The sequence below is a fragment of the Siniperca chuatsi genome, linkage group LG16, assembly GCF_020085105.1.
Source record: "Siniperca chuatsi isolate FFG_IHB_CAS linkage group LG16, ASM2008510v1, whole genome shotgun sequence".
In the NCBI taxonomy this organism is placed as follows: Eukaryota; Metazoa; Chordata; class Actinopteri; order Centrarchiformes; family Sinipercidae; genus Siniperca; species Siniperca chuatsi.
This window is the reverse complement of record NC_058057.1, coordinates 15480961-15494572: the sequence shown is the minus strand read 5'-3', so window position 1 is coordinate 15494572 and position 13612 is coordinate 15480961. Positions and strand designations below refer to the sequence as shown.

Here is a 13612-nt window from a genome sequence, read left to right as displayed (position 1 = left end):
AAAGCTTTTAAGAAAATATATCAAGTATCTCATTACTTTGAAAAACATGACATGCGAATTTACATTTATTTCCAAATCCAAAACTGAAATTGGATCTAACATGCGTATGTACAAGAAAAACAAAGATTCAAAATTGCAGGCATGAAATTTTGAGAACTCAATGTTTTATTTTGTTTGAGGTAAGGGAGAATAACAATAAGAAAAAGTGTACCACATACCATGGCAGTTGTTTCTTTTACAGAATAATTTGCATAAACACAAACTGCATTGTTTATTTTTTTATTTTTAGCAAGGAAGACAGCTTGAGAGACAAACAACAAAACAAATATATACATGTCAAACCTCTTACAGTATCTTTGAACAGTCTACAAGATGTTCATTTTAGTGGCCATTTTACTGGGGAACCCTAGCAAAATATAAACACTGGTTTGTGTATGCGTATGCAGATTGGTTGTTCACAACTGTAAACTCTTTCTAAATTTTGCAGTACTATGCCTTATTAACTACAGGTTTATTAAAGAATAAAAAACTAAGATCCTTGTGAAATTCAAGGTTACCACATGAGACAGAAAGCAACTAACATTTTCTGATGTTCATTTCTAAACCAAAACCTTTCTAAACAGTATGAAAGGTGCATCAACCACTATACAGAATTCTGTTCTGTGTCTGTCTTATAAGCAACTCTGAAGTAGGTATTTAAGTACCTAATGCATTACTAAGGAACGCTGCCAGCTAGTAAACCTGATGAAAAAGCAATAAAGTGACTAGAGATTTCCAATGACCATTTTAAAGCGTGGTATAGCATCGCCCTCTGTTGTAGGAAATTAAGCCCAGGCGTTTGGCGGCAACAGTGGTCTTTGTTTTCACTGAAGAGGGTCCGGAAACAGCCCCTCTCACCACAGGGATGTCTGGTAGTTAAACTTGATCTTCAGGAGATACTTCATGTTTATCTGCGCTACATCATACACAATGTACCTGGAGGAGCAGCGGTTAAGGAAAACAGAGACTATACAGATAAAATAACCAACACAGCAAAATAAGAGGTAATTTCACACAAATTAAATTAGTTTGGTTAGGACAAATAGGACACCAAACACAGAGGTTTCAACTCCTGTTATTATTTTTGTCCTGAAAAGATAAGCTATGCTGAGTATTACCACAGACCTCCCCATATGTAGACAGCCATCCAAGAACAATCTAAAATTAGAGTGGCAACGGTAGTCTAAATTCAAGCTAAATGTCATGTTGTGAGAACTTGGCAATAGAGTAAAAATCAAAGTCCATTTATTCAATGTCAAGAACAATATGCACTTACTATGTCTTTGACTCTGCACTGTTCTACAAACTATTAAATATAATAAAAAATAATTATATGGCAAAGCAGGAAAAATGTGGGGCCATTTGGCAAAATTATCAAATTCATAAACCAGGTGGTCAGTGTTAAAGGATACTCGTTGTACAGTAGACTTGTGTCATCAATGTTAGTGTGAGTTCCTTTCCCCAGAGGCACTTGCACCCCATCTAAAGTGGTAGCAGCACTTGGATCAGGAGCAGTTCTACCCAAACCTGCAAGAAAAAAAGTTAATGAATGAAAGTCTGAAGCAGAACACAAACTAAACTTCTATATATTATTAACAAGTGGCACTTCGGCTGCAACAAAACTTGTATTCAACAAAACAAGTTATGCAAATCAGCTAAATAACACATTATCAAGCAAATATTTCTATGCCAAAACATTCTTCCAACAGCACATGGGTGGTATAATAATAATAATAATAATAATAAAATAAACAGCCAGTTCAGGTAAAATCAGGATATGCTTTCCGATAAAAATGTGTTTTGAGAAGAGACTTAAACGAAGACACTGACTCAGACAACCTATTTTCTTCAGGCAAGTTGTTCTGTGTATGTTTCTGAGGTGATAAAAACAGGACACTGAGATTTCTTGCAACAGGCTTGATATGTTGTGACAGGTTACCAGTAGATGGCAGTATTTATTTAGTGATGTGCTGGGGCCCAATACCAAGGATTTCAGTTATATATGAGTACAGCTGTAGAAAATTTATCGGCATCCAGTTTTTTATGTCAGACAGGCAGTCCTGCAGAGAACTCAGTGTACTAAGGTCAGTGGGCTTGACAGGGAGGTACAACTGTGTGTCATCCGCATAACAATGAAAAGAAATACCATGTCTGCGGATGACATCACCCAAGGGAAGCATATATAAGGAGAACAGTATTGGTCCCAGAATTGAATCTTGAGTCACACCGCATTTAAGTCCAGCAGCACAAGAATTGAGCACATGCCTGCGTCTGAATTCATTAAAAGGTCATTAGTGACTTTGAGAAGGGCTGTCTTAGTGCTGTGGTACTGACGAAAACCAGATTGAAAGTTTTCAAAGGTATTATTGTTTTCCACAGCAGCAAGAAGCTGCTTAGATAAAAGTTTTTTGAGAACCTTGGAAATAAAAGAGAGATTGGACGATAGTTGTCCAGAAGGGTGGGGGGGGTTTAGGACTGGCTGGACACATGTGTATGAGTATGTGTATGAATTCTGTACTGTATTATATTTTATTATACACTTTATACAATTTACTATGTATATGTACTTCGGCAGTAACAATGTTTTCAAGATAATAACATTTACTTATTAAAAGTCACATTTACGCAGCACAGCTCGCTAATTGCATTAATGTGCTGTTCAGAAATAGGGGCACCTGTTGTGTAGGGATAGATTTTCACTGAGATTGAATTTCTGTGTTCTTTACTCAACATAAGACGGTGTAGTCCCTCATTCGTCCAGGAGTGTTCTATCGTAGAAAAGGTTTCAGTCGTAGTCATCTGGACACTGTTTTCAGAATCAAGACGTTTCGGCTCCCATCCGGAAGTCATTCTCAATCGGTCCGGATGGGGCGAAACGTCTTGATTCTGAAAACAGTGTCCAGATGACTACGACTGAAACCTTTTCTACGATGGTTTACTCAACATAGGAACAAAATGTGACCAGTTGTCCCACACAGTAGTGAAATACAAATAAATTCTAATTCAATTTAAATTTTTATAAAACAAATCAAAATAAAATATTAAGTTTTCTCACCCTTAACACTGTGTTTGCCCTTGGGTAATTTTGTAATGTGGGAGGCCTTCTTCAATTCATGCCTGCATTAAAAAAGCAAGATACATTAATTTACATACTTTTACATATTTTTGATGCACAAGAAAAGGTTGATTTTTAGGCTTTTAAAAAAAAAACTCAAATTGTCACTTACATGTTGCCGAGGGCAACCTCAGCCAGCAGGAGGAGGCCTACAGGGTCTGACTGGGAGGTGTGACAGTAGTTTGCACTCTTGGACACCATGTCGGCAAAGTACACACCTTTGCCGAACATGTAACCAGTCTAGAGAAAATGAAGCAAGACGGCAATGTAATACAGGACTAAAGAGAAGAGAAAGCAACTAAAACCATGACAGAATATAGGTATTTATGAAAGCGAAGGTATTACATTGTTGCGTAAGAACAAATGGAGGTGCAGCTTTTGGTTCCCCACAAACTTGAACTCAGCCTAACCACAAAACAAAACAAAAAAAAACAAAAAACAAAACCTCACCACTGGGGCCTCTGGAGGGGCAATGCGAAGACCCTGAGACAAGATACCAGCGTAGTTGGTGGTGCGAGAACCGTGCCACAGCAGCTGGCGATTGTGTAGCTCCTCAAAGGGACGGTACCGTTGGCGCTCTCCCTCTCGAACAATTTTGAAGATCTAAAAGATGACAAACATTCAGGAAACACAGTGAGATGGTAATTCATGCTGGACAACAAATGTACACATAGAATCAGTAATTGTGAACAAAGATTTATGCAAACTAAGCATTTGCAACATAATATTCCAATGAAGCGGTTGTCATGTTAAAACCATTTCCCCCAAAATGACTTACTTCTTGCACTTCCAGGGTGTAAGTGTTGTGTGTAGCAGCGTGGGTGTTCTTAACATATTGTATAATGATCTCAGCCTCATCTGTAGTCTTGTCAACAACCTGCGAAATAACAAATATATAGCACACTGTAATCTTTCCATGCATAATCACCTTATACAATAACCACACTGAACATTATTCTTAGAGGACAATGAGGAAAATATATAATCTTGCACACCGTGCAGGGGTTACACTCCTCACCTCAATCTTGGTTTTGAGTTTCTCATAGTTGATGTCGATGGGATCCCTCTCATTGTCCTGGGCCCCTCCTCTAAGCAGGCTGTATGCCACTTCAATATCCAACAGGTTGTCCAGCATCTGAACTTTAGTCTGAACAGTGATGTACAGTATGTAGATGTTATGAGATCCACGTATAGTCCATGCATTTATAAAACAAGAGAAAATTCTACAGTAGGATTCAGTATTTGTGTCCTTACTTGAATGTAGTCCAGGTTGTTGAGCAGTGGAGGTTTCTTCATACCAAAGTCATGAGGTATCAGGGTGTAGAAGCGATTGGAGAGATCCAGTACCTGGGACTCAGGCAGACAATCTGACACAGCCTATGATAAAAACAAAAACAAAGACCAATATAGTCAAACGTTTGCTACTGATATCTGGTCCAACCACTGGCACAGAAGCACTATTTACTACTAGCAATGTCACAAAATCCATCACAAGAGTCTAGTCTGTTGGTTACTGACCTGCTGTACTTCAGTGAGGAGAGCGTAGGCACTCTGAATCTGCCTCTTACTCAGCTTTCCGAGGGGCATCTTCTGAAGGTCAATCTGAAGACAGGAAAGGAGAAATAAACTAAACGTATGTGGGACACAAACAAGAATAATGCACACACTGGGGTTGCGTTAACACTACTGTGCTAAAAAGTTGAACGCACAATGTACTTTCTTTACCAAAACAAAACATATGATGTTTAATTATTATTTAGTCTATTGAGATGGAGATGTGGACTTTTCTTTTACATTGTAGATGCTCGACTGCTAGTGTTAATTTAAGTGTATACACAACAACACAGGGCTGATGGTGCTGGCTTTGGTAACAGAAACAGAGTGCAAAGTCACATATAAAGTCATCATATTTTAGTCCATGGTATAAAATTATAAAAATAACTTCTCGACAAAAGCTCCCCACATTGCCAGAAGATGTGATATGATGCAGGCTGTAACAAACTAGATCTGTCTAATGTGGTTTCTCTCTCACATGTACACAGCCAAGTATGTTGCCCAAACAAATGATAAAATCTTACCTCAAACTCCACCATGGCCTTCTTCATGCTCTCTACATCAAAGATCGTCTTGATCAGCTCCTGGACGGGTTTGGCCAGCTTAGACTTGGTGCCGGCGGTGGCTGTCAGCCTCTTCACTGCTTCCTCATCCTGTCAAGAAACATGAACACCACAGAGAAAAACTAAATCCAGTTAGATACAGAAAACATACTGTAGGATATCTCCTTTCTAGTTTTGTGTGTTTGTGTGTACCTGTCCATAGTCAATCTCCAGGGGATAGAACTTATTGGGATATTTGGTGAAGTTGGAGGAACCCCAGTCGTTGCCTGTCTTCTCTTTGTAGACACCCAGGAAGTTGTCCAGGGCAGAGTTCTTGTCATGAAACTTGTCCAGCTTGTTGCCTCCGATGGTGGTACCCACTCTGCCCCATGACCTGAACACCCAGTACCTGCAGATACATGAAAGAGGGGCAGTGTAAGAGATAGTCGAGTTAGAATGATTCTATTATCTATCAATTGTTACTATTATTATAAAAGGAAACAAACAGTACCACTGCCCTGCAGCTGGCAAGCTAGCTAAGACCATCTACTGCCTCATTAACTAACCTGAATGTACATTTTAATAACCTCTGCACAACAAAAAAAGAAGTTAAATGATTTTCTGCTGCAACACTGACCGCTTCTGGACATCATCCTCCAGCAGCTGCAGTTTATAGTAGGAGTTAGTTCCTCTGACAATGTCCACAAGACCTAGCGTAGCACTGTACATCTTCCCCTTCTGCTCCAGGACATGAGCGCTGTTCTCCAGACCTAAGAAATCAAAATCATCAGTCACGGTCAGAAGACCAAAAAAAAAAAAAAAGGACAGATAAATTATGTTTTCAATGCACGGTATTCATGACTACCTGAATCTGGATCCACAGCAGCTCCTCCTTTGACTGTGAGTTTCATCTTTTTGGTTTTGCTACCACCTGTAATAGTGTGGATACAATCAATTATAAATATACATAGATATACACCAAAGAGCATTACAATTCAATGCTACAACACAAGTCTAGATGAATCACCCATCTTCAACATGACCTAACATTAAGACAAACATCTATAGGCACGAGCATTAATAACAGCAACAAATATCCTTTACCTTCCTCCTCCTTCACCCTGCCGGTGCTCTTGGTAGCCAGCGCTCCAGACTTGGAGGCCACAGATGGAGCTTGAGCCTCGACTTTGACCTCTGCACCCCAGGGCGAGATAGCGTGCAGGGAGACCAGTTCCTGGAGGGCTTTACCCGACGACTTGATATCTGTGAGGAAACCCTCGGAGACCACACGCACACCAGCCTCCCTCACTTCCTCCATTTTCTTACTCATCTTCTCCACCTCCTCTGTGAAAACAGGAGGAGGAAGCAGGTGTGGTAATGACAGCAAGTTATAAGAGGGGGAATGTTACATTACATGTTATGAAGAAGACATTATATTCCTAAATTTGATTCAATAAGATTTTAAAAAAAGAACTGAAGACACTGACTGGCCCACATATTGGTAATTCTTCATTTTTTTGATTAGTTACTTACTCTTGGTGCTGAGGCAGACAGAGGCCTTATTGGCTGTGCTGGTAATCTTTCCGCCCAGCTCCTCTACAGCAGCCTTTAGATCATCCTTGTTCTTGGTCAGCTTGCCCACAGCCAACAGTTTTATGCCAGTAAGAGGTTTGTCTATGGGACAAAAAACAAACAAACAAAAAAACCAGATATTACAAAATCATAATATTAAAACAATACCACTGTATGGAAGTTTTTTTTATTTTTATTATTTAGTGTCCAAATTCCATGACACTTTGTTTTCTGTTTATTTATGTAATTGTAATTATTTATTTAAAAAATATTTTTGGCATATTACACATACATAAAGTATTTTTCTATCTAATAATCAAAGTTAAAAATAAGATCGATTTAAGTGCATACTAAATGCATTAATTGAATCAAATCACAAGCTCAGCATACAGAAAGGAACAGGTTTGTTCACTAACCTGCAGGTGCTCCCTCTGGCAGTAGCTTAGTTGAGGCACTGGATGCACTAGCCAAGGGTTCTGCTTTGGCTGCAGTAAGGGTTTGGTTGGGAGCCTCCTTCGGGTAAACCCTGTCCTGTCGCTTGAACTTGAATTTTTTCAGGAAGGGAACTTCATGGAATTCCTAAAATAATAAAGCCAGAATATTCATAGTAAAATATAGCAAGAATATGTGGCATTTTCTTCATTACAATGACATAAATTCTGCTCACAGGCTACAGTTGGTGATATAGCATGGAAACCGCTACTCTATAAAGAACCAAAAGGAGGCCGGAAATGAGGTGACCTACCTTGGGGATGACCCAGTCTTTGCGTATTGGTGTTGCAGTTTTGAACACACACTTTGTCCAGGCTGAGATGTCCCCCGTACAGTAATAAGCATCACCCTTGAACACCAGCTGGCCCTTGCACGCTTTACAGGCCTCAAGAGCACCAAAAGCCATGCCGTCGGCCAGGCAGTCCACCACCTACAGTAGTCAGTACAGACAGTAGTCATTTTAATAAGTCTGCCTTTTTTATGACAATTAATTTTGAATCCAGTGGGAGTGAAATAAAATGAGGCTCTATTACATTTGATTCTCCTGAGGGAACCTCCTGGCCATTTGCAATCAGCAGCTCTTTCATATCATTGGTTGAGCAAAACTTCTTCAGCTTGTCCTTGATTCCCCAAATCAGCTGACTCTGGTTCTGCAGATGCATGAAAAAACAAAAACCACAAACACAGCAACATGTGAAAAACATGGTCACCAAACATAATGTGAATTTTACACCAGGATAGGAAATAAAATGAAAAAAAGAAGGTACCTTCAACTGCTCCTCCAGCTTCTTCTTCTCATCCTCTTCCTCCTTCTTCTGTTTCTTTGATACTCCATCCACCTCATCAGCTTTACGCTTTCTGTAAGATCAAGCAGAAGTTCAAAACACTTTCCTTCCAAACTTTTGTTTTGTTTTCTTAATAACTCAGCATGGACAAGAAACATCCAAATTAACTTCCTAAATGAGGCCAAAAGGGATAGTGGAAAATAGGAACAAACAAGCCTGAGTCTGACACCTTTATTCATTAGGCAAATTCATTAGGGCCCCCTCAGTTAATGGACACACACACACACAAGCAGGTACATGTCTCCACAATCCCAAGTGTCAATGCTGATATCATCCACCCTGGCCTGACAAGAAACATTTATTAGACTCCCCAGACTCACACCAGCACACACATATCAGTTAATGACAATCCAGTAGCAGTCAGTCTCCTGTCTGGTGCTTTGGAGTGCAAAAAAACAAGACAAACATCCCTTATCAGACAACAACTGACATCAAGAGGGAAGAAGGGAATTCTATAAAACAGCGTCCTCCAGATTTGTTCAAACAGAAGTGTGCTTCTGATCTTTAATGTTAGGACAGGCGTACAGTATCATGATGGCTGCTTCAGAATAACAACGATGGAGTCATTATTTTCTTGAGTAAAAAACTCACTTGTTTTCAAAAGAACCATACTGCTGTAGATTGGTGAGTAATTTTACTGCTTCTTGCATTCCATCGCCCTTCTGAGCAGTTAAGCTTGACTTCTAACTTGAATCTTATTTCTCTCTTTAGGACAACCATGGAGAACACCACTGAATTGTTCAGCCTCTACAATTTCCACCAAATTAGAAACTCATCCCATCCATCTCCCCCTTTCCTGCAGCCTTTCCAGAACTCCTCAACTCCTTCCTCCTCCAATGCCACTTCCTCCCTACCTTCTCCTTCTCCTCCACCCACTGACCTGGTTATTCCCCCTAATGTGGCGTACATGGCGGCTGAGCTCATCATCGCCTTTTTCTCCACAATCGGCAATTTATTGGTCTGTGTTGCCGTGGGCCTCAACCGCAAGTTACGCACCGTCACCAACTATTTCCTGGTCTCACTTGCAGTTGCTGACATCTGTGTGGGTGCGATTGCCATTCCCTGTGCCATCCTGACTGATATTGGTTTACCGCGTCACAATCTCTACCTGTGTCTGCTCATGCTGAGTGTTTTAATAATGTTCACCCAGAGCTCCATCTTCAGCCTGCTGGCAGTGGCTGTGGAGCGCTACGTGGCCATTTTCATGCCCTTCCGCTACCAGGTCCTGATGACGTCTCGCAACGCTGTTTTAGTGATCCTGACCACGTGGTTTCTGGCCTTTCTTATTGGGCTTGTGCCTCTGATGGGGTGGCACAAGAAACCACCTGATTCAGGCTACTGTTTCTTTGTCTTGGTGGTGGACATGACCTACATGGTCTATTTCAACTTCTTTGCTTGTGTGCTGACCCCCTTGGTGATCATGTTTCTCATCTATGCCCAAATTTTTGTCACGGTCAAGCAGCAGGTGAGGCGTATCGCATCTGAGCAAAGTGGCAGAGGGGAGGGACAAATGAGGGCTGCAGCCAGCATGCGCCGAGAGATGAAGACTGCTACTTCACTTTTTCTGGTTCTTTTCCTCTTCACAATCTGCTGGATCCCGCTCCACATAATCAACTGCTTCCTGCTGCTCTGCCCACACTGCCCTGTGCCGCTAGAGCTGCTGCTCACTGCCATCATTTTGTCACATGCCAACTCTGCTGTCAACCCCTTCCTGTATGCATACACAATGACAGCTTTCAGGGACACCTTCAAGGCAATTTTCTTGTGCTGCAGGATGGTGGAAGACAGAGAGGCTTCAAATGTAGCCAGTGGTGACAATAGAGAGGGTGCGGCTGTCCGAATCGTGCACCGGACCTGACCAGGCTTGTGATCCCAAACACTGAACACTGTCAAATACAAAATCCCAATGCTAACATTCAACACAATCTTAAAAAGGTACCCAACCTGCTCGAAAGAATATTATCCCTTCTTATTTGTCTCACCCTTCAGTTTTGACTGCAGGGAGCCTCTTATTAAGTTCGTCCTTGTCTTCTGCCCGTAGTGCGTTGAAACCCTTCAGCTGGGCGGCGCTGTATTCAGACTTGAAGGCCAGTTCCTCCCTACGGCTCACGAAACACGCTGTGTGGTACCAGCGGTCGATCAGACCCAGCTGGGGCTTCTCTGGGTCCACAGTTTTCTTGGATACACGGATCTGATCCTGAAGGAGAGGCCAGAGGATCACAGACTCAGTGACACAATGGAACAATCCCATTTGATCAAATATATATAATAATATATAATAATAATAATAATAATATTATTTATATATATATATATATATATATATATATATATGTCATATTGAATAAATTGATACTAGTTACTAGTAATTGTTATATTTCAACAAACAGTTTTCCTGTGTGCAAATAAAAGTGGCTGCTAACCTTTTCTATTTTCTGCTCACAGCCTTTGCATGTGCTGCGGTTTGACTTGGCATATTCAACCGCAAAGTCATTCAGCGTCTTCTCTCCTTTAGCTCCACTCTTCTGGTCCCCTTTTCCTACAAGAAGGAAGTCATCCAACTTTCATTTTCAAGTCAATAAAAAACTAATATATATATATATGCAAGATTTCTGAGGATAAATAATAGTTACCAGAAGAAATACTACAACAGAATGTTTATTTTAACACTTGACAAGCAGTAACTGTATAGACATTTTATATAAAAACCAGGTGTGGTCACCAGGAAGCAAAAATATGTCAGCCCTTGGGGAGATACTACAGTATACAGAGATGTTGAATTTATTTTCTTTGAACCTGTGTTTGATTTTTCACTGATAAACTTTATTAAAAAAAAAAAAAATAAATTAAAAAAAAAACGTAACGTGAGCTGACAATCTTTTTCTCATATCTTAATGATTTTGACAGTACAGGAGAATGTCTGCACTGCTCGCTGTGAGTTGTTGCTGCACTGTAATGATGTATGGTGACCTGTACACCGGTTTGACAGAACTACGTCTTCTAAGCCACTGAATAAAAACACATAGTGCTCTATGCATAGATGTAAAATGTTACAAGTTATGTTTGCCAATTAACTTGCATATAAAAGATGAGGTCAGCTGCTCAACAGAGGAGCCAGAGGCCTAAGATGACCAATCAATCATTTGCTCTACCATCTCCACGAAGGCACACTGGGACAGTACAGTCTGTACATGTTGTATGTGGCAATATGATATTTTACCAATCCATTAAGATGAAGTCAAATGCTAAAAGTCGAGTACTGACCTCCTGCTGCTCCACCACTTTCAATGGCCTTTTTGACCTTCTCCTGGTCCTCCCAGCGGAGGTCGGAATACCCAGCGATATCAGCAGTGGACTGAGCTGCTGCTCGCTGCCAGAAGCAGGAGAAGTGGTGCCAGTGGGGGACCTTCCCATCAAACATAGGTGACTGCCGAGAACACAGAACAAACAGGGAAGATTAAATGTATGTAGTATGTTTACAGTGAACCAGTAGTGATATGGGATGACATAAATGTGAGATGATCCTGCTCTGCAACAGACCTGTAACTGTGTCCTAACAGCGGCTCACAAGAAAGATCCCCCAGCCGACATGTTGAAGTGTCCTTGGGAAAGATACTGAACCCCAAATTGCTCCAGAGGGCTGTGCCAGTGTGTGTGTGTGTGTGTACAAATGAGTTAGTTTCTTTAGACTGATGACAGGACTGCCACCGGTGACTGTGATATGTAGTGTGAAGTATTTTGAGTGGTAGGAAGACTAGAAAGGCGCTATACAAGTTCAGTACCATTCCTGGTAAATGGTGTGAGGTAAAATCTTTTATATAACAGATTACAGTGTAATATTTGTGATGCTCAGAGAAAATTATTCTTATTATGTAAATTATGTAAAAGGCCCTAAATTATCAATGTATTGTCTCATGAAAAACAACTATAGTGTAGAACCTGTGAGGGAGAATTTACCAAAAGTCAAAGATCTTTGTGTGCACAGTTTTGTTCAGGTTCACTAAGACTTGGGATAGAAATGTACAAAAAAACTTGGAGAGGATACAACACTCTTTGTTTGCATGCTTTGTTTGTTATGTTATGTGTAAGAAGATATTACATGTCTGACAAATGTTGTTTCACTACAGCAATGCTATTTTTGGCGTCTTATAAGTCTACTACTACTATTATGAAGAAGAATGGAAATACTCTCAAAACAAACAGATGCTGTATGAGACCAACTTTATTAGTTTTATCTACCCTAAAAATATAGATTCTCTATAAAAAAGGACAAAAAAATGGCTTATTGAAATATGGCAATTATTTAAAATTTCATAAGCAACAAAGTGATGAGCTTGTGTCCCTGCTGATTTATGGTGATCAGCTTGATCCAGTTTGATTGGCCTTTAGATTGAAAAGTAAAGTGATTGAAAATCTGGAGCTGCTCCACAGGCCATGAATAAGGAGGCTGACTTTGTGCAACCAAATAAGAAGGTTTCTTAGCCTCTTAGTTAATTAATTCTCTGAAGGGCAGCAGACAGACTTTACATGGTGGTGATGATGCTGCTGTTGTGATTTTTGGCTTCTGAGTTGTAGACGCTTACTCAGACGTACGGTTGTACTCTTTAAGCATAAAAAAAATCAATCATTGAACCTTACTTTCATGAATAGCAGGAAGCATAACTGCGAGGATCCGACATTAAGAAAGGCTCAACGGCTCTTTGTGAACAAGACTGAATAGACAATGTCAGCCATTTAAATGCTAACGAGGGCCTAACCGAACACAACTGAAACCACACTATAAACTACATATTTTCATTCTCCAATGACTTGATTAATAACCACTATGTTCGCTGAATCAACCACCTGATTTACAAAAGATAGCACTCTGGTAATAAGCTAGCTAACATAGCAGGTTTCTTTAGATGGACTGACTCCAGACGTCGCTACGTTACCTGCACCATGATGGCCATCCTCAGCGAGTCTTTAGCTATGTTTTCCTTGCATTTCTTACACGACGCACGGCCGCTTTTGGCATATTCCGCTCTATAAAGCTTGTCCTCCTGAGAGTCTGCCATACTTCTTCAATATTATTGCAAAATAACACGAATTGACTGTGAGGCGAACTTTCTCCGGATAACGGGGAGCCACAACAATCAATGCACAAGCAGAGAAGCAAAGCCCGCGTGCCTGCACGGAGGCACAGAGAGACGACACATGTGAAGAGCTCTCACTCTGCCACTGTTTCCTGATACCAAAACGTCACCACAAAGCATCAGCAGCTCCCTACATTTGTGCTTACCACTAAACATTTACAATGAGTTTTCTGAAAGTATCAAGCTTCAAGCTCTGATGTATATCATTCATTCCAGGGGGATGGAGAAGCATATCTACAAGGTGAAGGTGTAGGCCTTCCTTTTGGCAGCAGTGAGTCAGGGTCCCAGATGTGGATTGGTACCCTGCACACTCTACCC

The 13612-nt window shown here is 40.6% G+C and overlaps 2 protein-coding genes across 3 annotated transcripts; one reads left to right on the top strand and one right to left on the bottom strand.

The window, feature by feature from the left end:
* Positions 1 to 147: 147 nt before the first annotated feature.
* On the bottom strand, positions 148 to 13355 carry parp1 (poly (ADP-ribose) polymerase 1). 2 transcript variants are annotated; one of them, XM_044169686.1, is made up of 23 exons: positions 13094 to 13355; positions 11424 to 11586; positions 10583 to 10698; positions 10142 to 10356; positions 8082 to 8172; positions 7848 to 7964; positions 7568 to 7744; positions 7239 to 7401; positions 6784 to 6924; positions 6355 to 6594; positions 6116 to 6181; positions 5888 to 6020; positions 5464 to 5659; positions 5233 to 5361; positions 4673 to 4756; positions 4409 to 4531; positions 4173 to 4301; positions 3933 to 4031; positions 3605 to 3757; positions 3267 to 3394; positions 3095 to 3156; positions 1452 to 1566; positions 148 to 975 (listed from the first exon to the last, which is right to left on the bottom strand). In XM_044169686.1, the coding sequence occupies exons 1-23, from the start codon at positions 13214 to 13216 to the stop codon at positions 894 to 896; spliced, it is 3045 nt and encodes a 1014-aa protein (XP_044025621.1). In that variant the 5' UTR covers positions 13217 to 13355; the 3' UTR covers positions 148 to 893. The 2 variants fall into 2 exon arrangements, with proteins under 2 accessions (XP_044025621.1, XP_044025622.1); XM_044169687.1 differs by lacking the exon at positions 13094 to 13355 and adding an exon at positions 11700 to 13063.
* On the top strand, positions 8182 to 10132 carry LOC122863310 (adenosine receptor A1-like). The gene is made up of 2 exons (XM_044169688.1): positions 8182 to 8783; positions 8871 to 10132. The coding sequence occupies exon 2, from the start codon at positions 8878 to 8880 to the stop codon at positions 10015 to 10017; it is 1140 nt and encodes a 379-aa protein (XP_044025623.1). The 5' UTR covers positions 8182 to 8783; positions 8871 to 8877; the 3' UTR covers positions 10018 to 10132.
* Positions 13356 to 13612: the final 257 nt, after the last annotated feature.

Bases quoted from the DNA above. Each gene is read 5' to 3' on its own strand.
- LOC122863310 (XM_044169688.1), top strand. From the start codon at position 8,878: ATGGAGAACACCACTGAATTGTTCAGCCTCTACAATTTCCACCAAATT.
- parp1 (XM_044169686.1), bottom strand. From the start codon at position 13,216: ATGGCAGACTCTCAGGAGGACAAGCTTTATAGAGCGGAATATGCCAAA. The intron at 6,595-6,783 runs GTAAGTAACTAA...CTGTTTTCACAG, and splicing joins TGTCTGCCTCAGCACCAAGA to AGGAGGTGGAGAAGATGAGT. The intron at 4,532-4,672 runs GTCAGTAACCAA...TTTTTATCATAG, and splicing joins TCCTCACTGAAGTACAGCAG to GCTGTGTCAGATTGTCTGCC.